Genomic DNA, 12,875 nt, shown 5'->3' on the forward strand with positions numbered 1-12,875 from the left:
CCCTTAAAGAGCAGTAGTTCGGCGGTGGTTCTTCTTTTTGTGTGTTTGATGCCTTTAAGTTTTTTTGTTTTGTTTTTTTTTTGTTTTTGTTTTCATTTTCTACCCATCAGATTTACACCATTAATTATTGTTCCTTTTTCAAAGCTGGAACCCCTCTGTCTATTTATCAACAATTGTGGATAATGACTGTGAAATTTAAGAAGGCATTTCATTCTTACAAAACCACTGATTTCTCAAGATTATGTGCTACAGAACAAATATATTTAATATACCATTCATAATGACTAGAGAACCTACAGGTCTCAACATGTTGGTTGGTTGACATGTTGACTAAACATGTCTGGATACAAGGAAGTAAATTTATTAGCTTGCCGCCTGCTTCAGTTTCAGTTTATGTATCTTAACAATGAATTGGATGTTATTCACATTACAGGCAATTGTACAGCAAATGTGATTTGTTGGCCTCATATTCAGTTTTCTAACCTGTTTAGTCATGTCCAGTTCCTTCCTTGTAACTAGGACCTGGGTTTATATATTTTAATCTTCATAGAAGCCTGTGCTTGTGCGATCACAGCGACTCTTGCAAACATTCCGATGTTTGTGATTATTAATACATAATTGGAAAATGCTCAAAGTTCAATTAAATTGCAACGTATATTGTTTGAAAATATCCAGCAGATTCAGTAGGTTTGCACTTTCCCTGATTGCCTGTTGCTTATTGAACCTTTGAGTATTGTTTTTCAGTTTAGTTAAATTTTAGTTCCACATTTCATTTAAAACACACCCAAGCAGCTCCAGAAGAAAAAAAAAAGAATTTTTGTTAAAGTCCAGGCATGAACATAAACAAAAACATTGCTATTAAACAAATTACAAAAAACTGTGTATGTTCCAAAAATATAACTGAAGCATAGAGGCTAACAACATCAGAAACTAGCAACATTTAAACAGATGTAGGCCACCAGTAGACCAGTAGTTACATATTATTGCTGTTTATAGATAGAATTGCATTTATTTATAGAAATTCTTAAGTGAGGAAGGGAATGTTAATCTTTACAACATGTAAACAAAAGCATGTAAAGCACTCTTGGCCCTCTAACATAAATTGGCACAGTTCTAGATATTCTAAATACTGAATTGTAAAATACCTGGGGCTGAATATCTACTGAAATCTTTATACCAATTTATCGATTTTCCAAAAGGCCTCATCTCCCTAGCACAACTTTATTCCCTTGCACTCTGTGTTCCGAGGACATCTTGTCATTGTTGTGTGGCGTCAGCCTCTAGTGTTCACACACAGCTCTAAATGGAGAGGTGGGTCTGGTTGTGGAATAATAGACATCACTGTTTTCCCGCCTGCTCAAGGGTTTCAGCTGTTATCCAAGACGTCCCCTAAAGCCATGAGTGCTCTTTTGATCAGGGGAGCCACTAGTTACACATGCTCACTTCAGGCCGAAGCTTAACAACTCCAGACGTATTCATGCCAAATGGGTGTTAGCAAGAGGGGGCTGTTGTTGCTATTAGAACACTGACACTGCTCTCAGAACACGCTGTCATCTTCTTATGAATTAGCGGCTTTTGTGAAGTGCTGTTTAGAAAGCAGACACAGGAGAACAGAGAGCATTTGAATGTGGCTAACATCACATTAGTGACTATTCTTTTAATTAGTACAAGCTCTAGTGTGATTTCCATTGAAGGGTTATGCCAAGTGTGAGTTTCCTTCGGCAGAGATTTCTCAGTGCAGAGAAGCAAAACAGCATAACTCTCTTAGACAGCGGTGGCAGTGCTGTGGGGGATCGTCTTCTGTGTTTTATATGTTACAGAAATGGCAAAGTAATAGGTGTGCCATAGTGAGAGTGTGATTAGTGATGACTATATCAATGCTGGTGTCCTACGCCTACATACTTTGCCATAATGCCATAATGCCATAAACATCCATTTAACAAACAATTTACACATGGAATAAAATAAATAGAAGCAAAGGTAAAATCAGCTTAAACAAGATACACTAAATGGACAAAAGTTTTCAGACATCTAGTCATTCATTGTTTCTTCTGAAATCAAAAAAGTGTATAAAAAATGTTTATGCTACTTTTGTTGGAGCCACTGTCCCTACTGTCCAGGAAAGGTTTTAAACTAAATTGTGGAGCACTGTTGTAAAGATTTGATTGCAGAATGTTGGATTAACAACCCCCCTCCCTTTTTCCAACTCCCTGAATCCCAAAAGTTTTGGATGGAGCACCAATCATACTTCCAGTATACACAGTTCCATTGCTCCACAGCTCAGTGCTGGGAGGCTTTATACCCCTCTAGCCCAGGCCTGGCATTAGGTATGAGGCCAACAGATTTATGTTCATCTACTCCAGAGAGTCCTATTCTATTGGCAATACTTTTCTACGGGGACTAGACAAACTGTGTGCATGTAGGCATTTGCACAGCTGTGTTGGCATGCTACTAAGATGCAACTTAAAGTGGCTACATGCATTCATCAGAAGGGGTCTCTGCATAAAGTTTGGACATTTAGGCATAAAGTGTATATCAGGTTTGTAAGCCCATTGTCCAGTCTAATCTCTTTACAGAGAGAACTGACCAGAACTGAAGTGCATCAGGTCAAATCTGCAAGGACAAAGGCCTGCACATGTATAACAGGCACTGATGAGAATAGCTTTGACTGGTTTATATCGACAGCACAATCTGCACACTGTAATTGTGTAGTACTTGCACTGACTGTTTGATAGTCTTTTTAGAACTCCTCAGCACATCAGCAATATTCTGCACACTAAAAAAATGGGAATTAGACAGGCCTAAGGCTCTGGTTGTGCACTAAATATGTGTTAGGACTATGTGTCTGAAATTCCTGGGGAAGTCTGATGGATTTTAAGGACAGTAAGGATGCATGGGTTCATAAACTTCACTAATACAAACTAAAATATTAGGCTGATACTAAGATACTACTAAGATACTAATATTATGACATTTATCTTTAGCAATACTGCTGAATATGCTGAGTAGGGGTGGACAATATGTGGTATTTCATTGAAATGGATACATTTTGTTACCATGATACAATCACGCATACCTTTGAGATCATCAGTACAGTAAAGACCACTGTGTATAAGAGCATCAGACAAATGTATTGTTTGATATAATGTATAATGTATATAATGTATAATGGCAAAAAGCAGTTAGTATTGGTAGGGACCAACAGTATTGGTATTAGATGTGATCAAATGTAAGTTTGTGTGTGTGTGGAAGACTTCCTTCATCTGATCTGGACACTCATTTTAACCTTCATGAACAATCCAGGAAAAGTGAAGCCATTGTGATGAGCCTGATGGTTAATGCCAGTGTAGTCCAATTTACAATCAGAAAAGCGTTCCAATTTAGGGAAGCACATCATTACTTGTAGCACTTAAGACAGAGGTACCAAGAGAATGCATTTGATAATGAGCAGAAAATTGGAAACGGACAAGCGTGATAACTAAATCCAAACGAGAAAGAAGAAAAGAGCAGAGTCTGTTCTCGTAGAGGGAGGAAAGGGATAAGGTTTAGCCCATAAAGCGAGAAAGAGCAATGAAACAGAAGAGATGGATGAATGGGACGAGAGAGAGAGAGAGAGAGAGAGAGAGAGAGAGAGAGAGAGAGAGAGAGAGAGAGAGAGACAGAATGGAAAAGGGCAGAGAATCTGAACAAAATGTGTAAGGTGGGCACAGCAGCACAGCAAGGAAATTCCTTGCATGCCGAGAGTGAATAGCAGAGGTTAAGCAGTTAGTGCTTAGCAGTTAGAGGCAGGGTAAGGTAGAGAGAGAGAGAGATAGAGAGAGAGAGATAGAGAGAGAGACGTGCAGCAAAATGTCAGCAAAAGGGAGGGGTGGGGGGGCACCGTGAGAAAGAGAGAGAGAGAGAGAGAGAGAGAGAGAGAGAGAGAGAGAGAGAGAGAGGTGTTCACGGCAGTGAAGGATGCTTCCATACACACACACTCTCTCTGGCAGTCTCTCTGGAGGTAGTGGAATAGTGACGGTGCAGATTTAGCAGCTACAGCCTGTAGTGTGATGGTAGTACTGTAGTGTGATGGTAGTGTGTGATACTGTTGGGTAATGTAAGCGGACAGCCTGAGATTAAGTCTACACCTGGGACACCAGGGGGGCTGAGGGATGTCTGAGTTGAGGTCCAGAGTGCGCTGCAGGAGAGCGGGCATCCGGGCAGCCGCTGCTCTCATCGGACTCCTCCACCGCTCCCGCAGACAGAGAGAGAGAGAGAGACTGCGAGCCAGGGACGGCCAGTGGTGGGTGAGCCTGCTGTTGGGGTTTACTGCATGTACATGTGATGTGGAGGTAGTGCTGGACGATACCGATCATATTCCATATCACAGTATTTCCCTAATATATCTCCATATGATATTTTACTAAGTCACTGAGTGCTGCTACTCTGCGCTAGGAAGGAATAGCTTATAACCTGACATAGCTTTTTGTGATTGGGCTGTTTTGTTTGGTTTCGCTGCTAAAGTATTACATATAAGTGAACCTCTTAGATTACTGTTTTTTACACTTACAGGAAAGAAACTTTTATTAATTTAGTTTATTAGAATTTTGACCTGTAATTTAAAACTGAAATCTGAATCTTTAGCAGACTACATAAATTGTATTGTATTAAACTGTATTTATTATCTACATATTTTTTTACAAGTATACCCTTGTATATTGTGCTAAATGCAAGCAAATGTGTCAGTAGTTTGTCCCTTAGTTTACCTAAATTTGCCAGTAATTGTGTTGATGTAATTAAGCCATAACATTAAAAACACCCGCCTAATATTGTTTAGGTCTCCTTTATCACGCCAAAACAAATCTGACCTTTCAAGGCATGGACTCCACCAGACCTCTGAAGGTGTCCTGGGGTTTCTGGCACCAAGACATTAGCAGCAGATCATTTAAGTCCTGTGAGGTCTCTTAAGTTGTAAGGTGGGGCCTCTATAAATCGCATTAGTGAGCCTTGGGCAGCCATGACCCTGGTGCCGGTTCACCGGTTGTCGTTTCTTTGACCACTTTTGGTGGGTAATGTAGGTAATGTACTGGAAACACCCTACAAGACCTGCCTGATGGAGGTCTTTGAGATGCTCTGACCCAGTCGTCTAGCCATCACAACCTGGCTCTTGTCAAAGTGTCTCAGATTGTTATGCTTGACCCATTTTCCTGCAGCCAACACACACATCAACGTTTAAGAACTGACTGTTCATTTACTACCTAATATGTAAAGCCTACCCTTTGACAGGCACCACTGGAATAAAATAATCAGTGGTATTCACTTCTCCTGTCGGCGGTTATAATGTTATGGCTGATCGGTGTGGAAGTGTTCTAAACAAGTGTGTGAGATCACCTGTTCTGCCTCTACCTCTGGTGGAAAAGCTATCATTCTTAGGCATTGCTTTGCATGGCATGACTGAAGTGTAAACTACTGTCCTCCTCGCTTGTTGGCAACATTCTCTTTCTACTGTACACCTACGTTCGTTCACAAGCCTCTGAGTGTTATTTTATGTAGCCTAAGGGTATTTGCGTGCCCATCCAATCTGAAACCACCTTCAATCACAATTGTAAGTGTTCCTTTCACTTGCAGAATTGGAAGTTTACATTGATTTCTGCCTCCAAATACAGTCCCTCCATCTGCTGTTTGTGCTTCAGTATTACCTTCAGCCTTGCTCGTTTATTCTGTAATTCTCCCTCGCTCCCGCCACTTTCTTTGTTTATCTATTGATTTTCTCTGCCTCTCTGTCCATCACTGCTGGAGCAAAAGCTGTGTTATCATCAGGGACTTAGACTAAGAGGTAGTAGAACTGTGTGCTGTAATGTAGTTAAAACTGTATTCAGGCCCTGAACCTACAGACATACATATGAAAGACTGTACTGTATCTGATCTAATCTAATGCCCCTTATCGAGGTCTAAAAGAGATACTTTTATGGCGTTAACTATTCAATTTAAGAGGAAATTACAATCAGATTTTCTAAAGGAAATTGTTGGCAGGCTTCAGTTGAATCCCAACACATCAGTGAATTTCACTTTAAAGGGTCCATATTCAGACTGTTTTTGTTACTGTGGCTTTAAGACAAGTTGGATGCTCGGTATTGTGCCTCGTTTAACAAGCAGTTCAGAAACTTATAACATCACTGGGAATGTCAGGAGAATAAATGTTGTTGGCTGATCAGCTGAATACTAAATGTGTTGTTGGTTTTTGTGACATCACGGCTTGGAAGCCTGCAGCTTGGGAACTGGGAAGTTTCCAAGTTTCCTACTACCTCAAACATCACACATCTGGTGGTTTGGGTCGACTGAGCACAAAGACGGACCAATCACAATGTAAATTACTCACTCTGTCTCGCTTGTGCCAGCAAGCATGATATAGCCAGAAACACACCCCGATTTCCAGTATATTGTATATGCTTTGCGGGCTCCAGAGCCTTGATCAATGTGCGGGAGAATCCCGCAAATCACAGGAGAGATGGGATGTCTGCATTAAGCTGTAATCCGTTAGTTAGCAAGTTAGCCATTAGCAAGTATGCCATGCTAAGTTTAACTAAAGCTAAAGCCATCTGACTATGGTGAGTGCAAATGACAGCTAGAGAAGCTAGAAGACCTGCTTGCTTCTTTCAAATCAGCAAAAGTGTTTTCCTCTTTGGGAGGATTGTGCTTAAGCTTTGAGTGTGTATGGGCAGTGGTGGCTCAGTGGTTAGTGCACTAGGGTACTGATGACATAGTTGTGGGTTTAATACCTGGGGCAAGGTCCTTCACCATCCCTGCTCCCCCCGGCACCGCAGTGATGGCTGCCCAGGCACCACTTTAGGCGCATGTGTTCACTGTGAATATGATTGTCTTCTCTTGTCTAAATATTTGTGCAAATATTTGCAACTGCCTGTTCATAATGAATAAAAAGAAACCTAGCCTTATGCGTATTATTGCTTTTTTTCCCCATTATACCGAACTCATTATACCAATTCATGAAGTCCAAACTGTGGTGTGATTGAGCCATGACTTCTGTCTATTGTTGGCTAGCATGAGCAGTGTGTTATAAATATTATATTAACTCTCAGGAGTTACAGTTATAGCCAGCAGTAACAAAAGCATGGTGAAATTTAATATTCATTATTGCTTATTTTTAGCTCACTGTGCAGATTCTCAACTTTCAATCGATATTGCTTTTGTGTTCATAAGCAGAAAAGAAGAAAAATAATCGTCCTTTACATACACCATATGGACAAAAGTATTGGGACACCAGCCAATTGTTTCTTCTGAAATCAAAGGTATTAAAAAAGCGTTTATCCTGCTTTTGGTGGAGTAACTGTCTCTACTGTCCTGGGAATGGTTGTTACCACCACACCTCATCCCCAACTCCCCAAAATAATGAATGGAGCACCATCACTCCAGAGAACACTGTTCTACAGTTTCACTCTAAAGAGACAAGACAAGCTGTGTGTGTGTGTATTTACACATCTGTGTCAGCAATGGGTGCAACTTAAAGTAGCTGAATGCATTCATTAGAAGGGATGTCCAGAAATAACGTACAGGTTAAAAAAACAGGCTTGGTTTCATGAAGAACCATTTTGAGAAAGAGAAGTCTGTGTGAACAAACCTTTAAAAGGTTTAAAGAAGTGGGTGTACATGTTCTTTACCAATTTAAAGGTTCTTCTTGCTCACATCTCTTTTATAAAAATAGTTCATTATGAAACCAAAATTAGTTATTTTGTGACATTACCTAAGCAACCTTTATTTTGCACTTTATTTTTTAGAGTGTATGGGGAATTAATCATGTAATTATACTGAAATAAATAAAAGAATAACTGCTGACCTTTAAGAATAATCAGTATATTTTAATTTTGATAGAAAAAACAAAAACAAAAATGTGGTTCCAGACTCAAGCATCTTGAAAACACAGCAGTGTTGTATTTGGTATTTTCTACAGCATGTACACAGTGTTTGAAAGTGTTGTGGAGGTCCCATGTCCACACGATTGCACAGCTCTGGAGCCTACCTTGAGGTTTGATAAAGCTGGGTGAGATATCTATGATTACCTCGGCAACAGAATGGAGTAGGATGAAATAAAAAATGTCAAAACCTGAATTTCCCCTAATCTGTATCTTTCTGGGGCATTAGAGATAGGGGATTATGACACAGCATGTACGGGTTTAAGGGAAAATCTTTGGCTGGCTTAAGCTGTTAAAATTGGATAAGCGAAGGTTTATGTTTTGTGAGGTACTAGCGCATTAATATCATACTTTCATGGCTCTGGTAATAAATGTACTGGTATGCATGGTTTATATATATATATATATATATATATATATATATATATATATATATATATATATGTGTGTGTGTGTGTGTGTGTATCATCACTGACTGTGTTTGGGTTTACTAAATATTTCATCAGTAATGTCTGAGAGTAGAGAATTATAGCATCTCTTCTCTATATTAAATTTAATATATGATATGGCACTGACTTCCTAATAAGAACTAGAGGCATGTCCTATGATGGATCCGCGGAATCTATTCATAAGCTCTACAGAGAGCTTATGAGGGATTGGATGGATATTTTTAGTCGTATTCATCTCACTCTCTCTGTCTGTCTCTCTTTTTCTCTCTCTCTCTCTCTCAAACACACACACACTCACACAGACACACACGTACACACACACACAAACACCCGTTTTGCCCTACCTTGCAAAAGGTGCAAAGCTGAGGAAAATGAATGTAAATCAGGTCGAGACTTTCCTAAACTTGGCCCTCTCAAGAGCTCTGTCCAGATAATAGATGACCTAATGAGGTCCATCTCTTTTTGATGAATTTTATGATGAAGTGCAGCGAGTTCATTTCACAGAGAGAGAGAGAGAGAGAGTTTGGGTGGGTCATGGGCTGGGTCTCAAGCTGTTTACCATATGGACAGTTCATGAACAGAAAATAACACAAGCTTTTTCTTTAGCAAATTTACAGAGAGCTGTGCTGTTTTCTGCCTTCACAGAGTAAACAACGCAAGCTTGATATCGTTGCTTCTTTCGTTTTGCACTAGAGCTACAAGACTAATGTAGCTAACAAGTAATGGAAGCAAACTAGCAATTATCAGCATGTAAACCACACCGAAACAATCAGTGTAGAGTTGCTAAATAAGCTTAAATGAAACTTGCCAGCGCAGTTTCTGACATCATACCCCTTGGCCCATTTCTATTGATTATACTATTTTATACAGTGTGGAGTGTGTGATGATTTAGGTGTGCAATCTACATGATGCTAGTTGGCTAAGTATACACATTCACTACTTGTTAGCTACAGAACATTTGCCTTGTAGCCTCTTCACTGCAAATCTAAAGACCCAAGCTTTGGAAACCAAACATTTGGGGGTAGGAGAAGCACTTCGGAGCTAACATTCACTTTGAGGTGAAAGATTTCCTCTGCATGCACCTCTTTATTGCTTCAGTCACAGCTCCTGGTGTAAGGTACAGTGCTATTTTAGCTGAGATGGTATATAATGATGATGATGATGATGATGATGATGATGTATTACAGGAAGCAGGAGTTGCTGACCATCTCCAATGTTCCTCTGGCAGACAGCCCACCATCTCCCCCAAGAACAGCCCCACCCGCCATGAAGGTAAGCAGAGGCACTCCAGGTCTACTGACTCACTACCTTCACAACAAACTGCATGCTGGGTAGCGGCAGCCAGGTGAAGACAAAATGAACGTATTTATCTCCCTTTGAGATTCTGCTTCTCTGTATTTCTCGCAGGTCTACAAAAGTTAGCATGTTTGTGCTGAACATTTAGAAGGACATTCAAAGACGATTTCAGATTTAAAGAGTTCCATAAAGAGTGCTGACCTGTCGACAGCAGTTCAGTTAGTGTCCATTAACTTTGCACTTTTCCTTAAATTGCACCATTAATGAAGACATTACTATTATATCCTTCAGCCCTGAAAAAAAAAATGGAAGAAGATGCAGAAGTAGTGTCCTGCTTGCTCAGTGGACCATGGCCCAGCCAGTCCCTAGTGATGTGCACCTCAGAATTCTCAGAAATAAAAAGTGCTTTTAAATACGATTACTTCAATGAAACACTCCAGAACAAAAATGCAGATAGCCTATCATATACTGTATGTCCAAATGTTTGTGGACACCCCTTCTAATGAAAGTATTCAACGATCTTTAAGATCCTGTTTACATCTGGTCACATCATGTGACTAGTATCTGAATTGCATACTGTTAAGATTTTAACCACGTGTTTAAGCTCAGTAGTCAAATTCCTCGACAACGTGCTTTTGCATTGCGTGGTCATTATTACTGGTGTTTCGGTGTTACTAGGAGGGGTTTTGGTTATCGAATGCATCGGTGAGATGGATGCGCTGTGTGCTGTTATAACATGTGGCCGAAATGCAACTCAGACCACCTCCTAAAGTTTTAAGTGCGTCTTGGTTGTGTTTACATTTTTTATGGCGTGGTCTTCTCTAGAAATGATCCTGATACTCATAACACATCAAATGACCCTATGTAAATGGGGTTTAAGTTGCACACACTGCTTGCAGAGTTTGCCTAGTAGTCCCTGTAGAGAAGTATTGTCAATAGAATAAGTTAAACAGCCTAATTCCAGGCGTGGGCTAGAGGGGTATTAAGCCCCCCAGCACTGAGCTGTGGAGCAGTGGAACTGTGTTCTCTGGAATAATGAATCCATCTAAAACATTTAGGATGAGTCGGGGAGTTGGGGATGAGGTGGGGTGGGGTGGTGATCATCCAACATTCTTACCTCGCTAACGCTGTAGTTGCTGAATGCGATCGAATCAGCAGTGCTCCTGAAATCAGTATAAAGCCTTTCTTGGACAGTGGAGACAGTTGCTCTAACAAAAGCAGGATTTCCTTTTTTATATTACCCATGATTTCAGAAGAAACAATGAATAAGCAGGGGTCCCAATATTTATGTCTGTAGTGCATCCTAGTTTAAGAGTCAAATCATCTGTGTGAACAGTAACTTTTTTAGTAATGATGTATAGTATAGTAAAGCTGGATATGCTTGTTCACTCAAACAAAAAATAATCAAATGTCACATATAATTGAATTTAATGAAAAATACATTAATGGGTACTTTATTCTCTATTTATTCGTTTTTTTTAATTGTGTTAAGAGTGGTTCCAAACTCACGAGAATTCACAATTCTTGAGGAAATGTAAAATGTTTTTCTACACAAATTTAAAACAAATTAGCTTCCCAGATGCATAATTTCTTATGTAATGTGTTCCCTTGCCATAGAACCAGCATTTCCAAGATTTCCAAGGATTCCACCAGTCTTGAGAGAGCTCATGCCCATTATAATTCACAATCTTAACTACTCTACATTACTAACTTTGTGCACTCCCACACTGTAGAATGACAACTTTACAGTTGATGCACAGCTCCACATCCAGAGTTTCCAATGATGAAACACTGGTACACTTTGACTGACCTCAATCTCAATTTGGCACATCAGGTGAAATGCTTAAATAGACACACACAAATTCTAGCTGGAATATCTCATGAGACTAGTATGATCCTTACCTGACAGAACTGATGCTGTTCTTAAGGCAACAGTAGTAGACAAGTATTAGAAAAAAACACTATTCATGTGATAAATTTTTTTATCTGATGAGCTTATCTCACCATGTATAGCTATATCTACCAACCCAGAGTATGTAATGGGCTTATTTTTTTTCCCACAGACTGCACAGTTTTTCGACTCACTGGAAAAGATGGAGGTAAGAATGCAAATGTCTTAATTTTTGGGCCAGTTTGCAAAGAAAAATCTTGCAATCATGGCGCTGAGACATCACAGCTTTTTATACATTTGCAAACGTGAATTCTGAACATTGTCTCAAAGCCTCAGAAAATGCTCTTAAGTTCTCATCCTGACTTTCATGCCCCATGACCTCTTGAAAGCTGACCTTTTGACCTTGACCCATAGCAGGTGTCAGAGGTGGATGAGATGAGGCCAGGCCCACAGAGAGTGAAGGTCTGCAGAGCATGAGTTACAAGCCCAGGGCTACACTTCAGATCAAAGGTTGCTTTAGTGGTGTGAAGACGCTGTCACTGGTTTTCAACGGTTTACAAATGACTCATGTGCATTACACTTGAGCTTTACTGCTGTAGCCAATTATCAACTGTTCCCTTATTACTGTGTTTGGAAAAAAAGTACCTCAACTCAGCCTCCTAAACACACTAATGCAGCCCTGAAGTGTCCCTTTGGCTAGTATGTGTCCCTTCACTCGCTCATATCCATTTATGACCCAAAGTCATCTCCAGTTGTGCACAATCGTGGTTTATGATTAACAAAAGAACTGTTTGGGATTTTTCATCATCAGTCTGTAGTTATGTTGTTGTGTTTGTCCATTCATTTTCTCTTATGTGTGCATGTATGTGTTAGTGTGTCTGGCTCACTTCTTACTTGTGTCTATGTTTTACTCTGGCATCAGAAGGTGTGTGAGAGTGGGGGTTCTGTTAGAATGTATCTTTAACACTGGGTTTATTTCTTTAGGATGACTATATTCCATACCCAAGTATAGAGCAGGTAGGGCAGAATCACAACATGCCTAGACTGAATCATATCTAAACCTTTACCCCCACGCTGAAGTACTAAGTACTGTTTATGTTCTGCTGGTAGGTGCTGCAGCAAGGCGCACCGTACCCTCAGGTGATCTTGCCACAGTTTGGAGGTTACTGGATAGAAGACTGTGAAGCCCCAGCTATCACCCCAAACTCATGGGAGAACACTTGCTATTACGAGGAGGATGGAGAGGGGGTCAATCCTGGTGGCGAGTTTGGATACCGGCTAGAGAGTAACTACGCCATCCGAGCCTACCGCAAGCACTTTCTGGGCAGAGTA

At 40.2% G+C, this 12,875-nt stretch overlaps 1 protein-coding gene across 4 annotated transcripts in view; it reads left to right on the forward strand.

The window, feature by feature from the left end:
• The window catches only part of rap1gap2b (RAP1 GTPase activating protein 2b), a 60,550-nt gene that overhangs the window by 32,456 nt on the left and 15,219 nt on the right, over positions 1-12,875 (forward strand). For 2 of the 4 annotated variants that reach the window (XM_072662563.1, XM_072662564.1), the window contains 5 exons: positions 9,544-9,628; positions 11,716-11,751; positions 11,958-12,005; positions 12,528-12,560; positions 12,654-12,872. In XM_072662563.1, coding sequence (XP_072518664.1) covers positions 9,544-9,628; positions 11,716-11,751; positions 11,958-12,005; positions 12,528-12,560; positions 12,654-12,872 — 421 coding nt within the window. Of the gene's footprint in view, positions 1-3,943; positions 4,283-9,543; positions 9,629-11,715; positions 11,752-11,957; positions 12,006-12,527; positions 12,561-12,653; positions 12,873-12,875 lie in introns of those variants that run through there. The other 2 variants (XM_072662561.1, XM_072662562.1) reach the window with 2 other exon arrangements.

The sequence above is a fragment of the Salminus brasiliensis genome, chromosome 18 (genome assembly GCF_030463535.1).
Source record: "Salminus brasiliensis chromosome 18, fSalBra1.hap2, whole genome shotgun sequence".
Classification (NCBI taxonomy): Eukaryota; Metazoa; Chordata; class Actinopteri; order Characiformes; family Bryconidae; genus Salminus; species Salminus brasiliensis.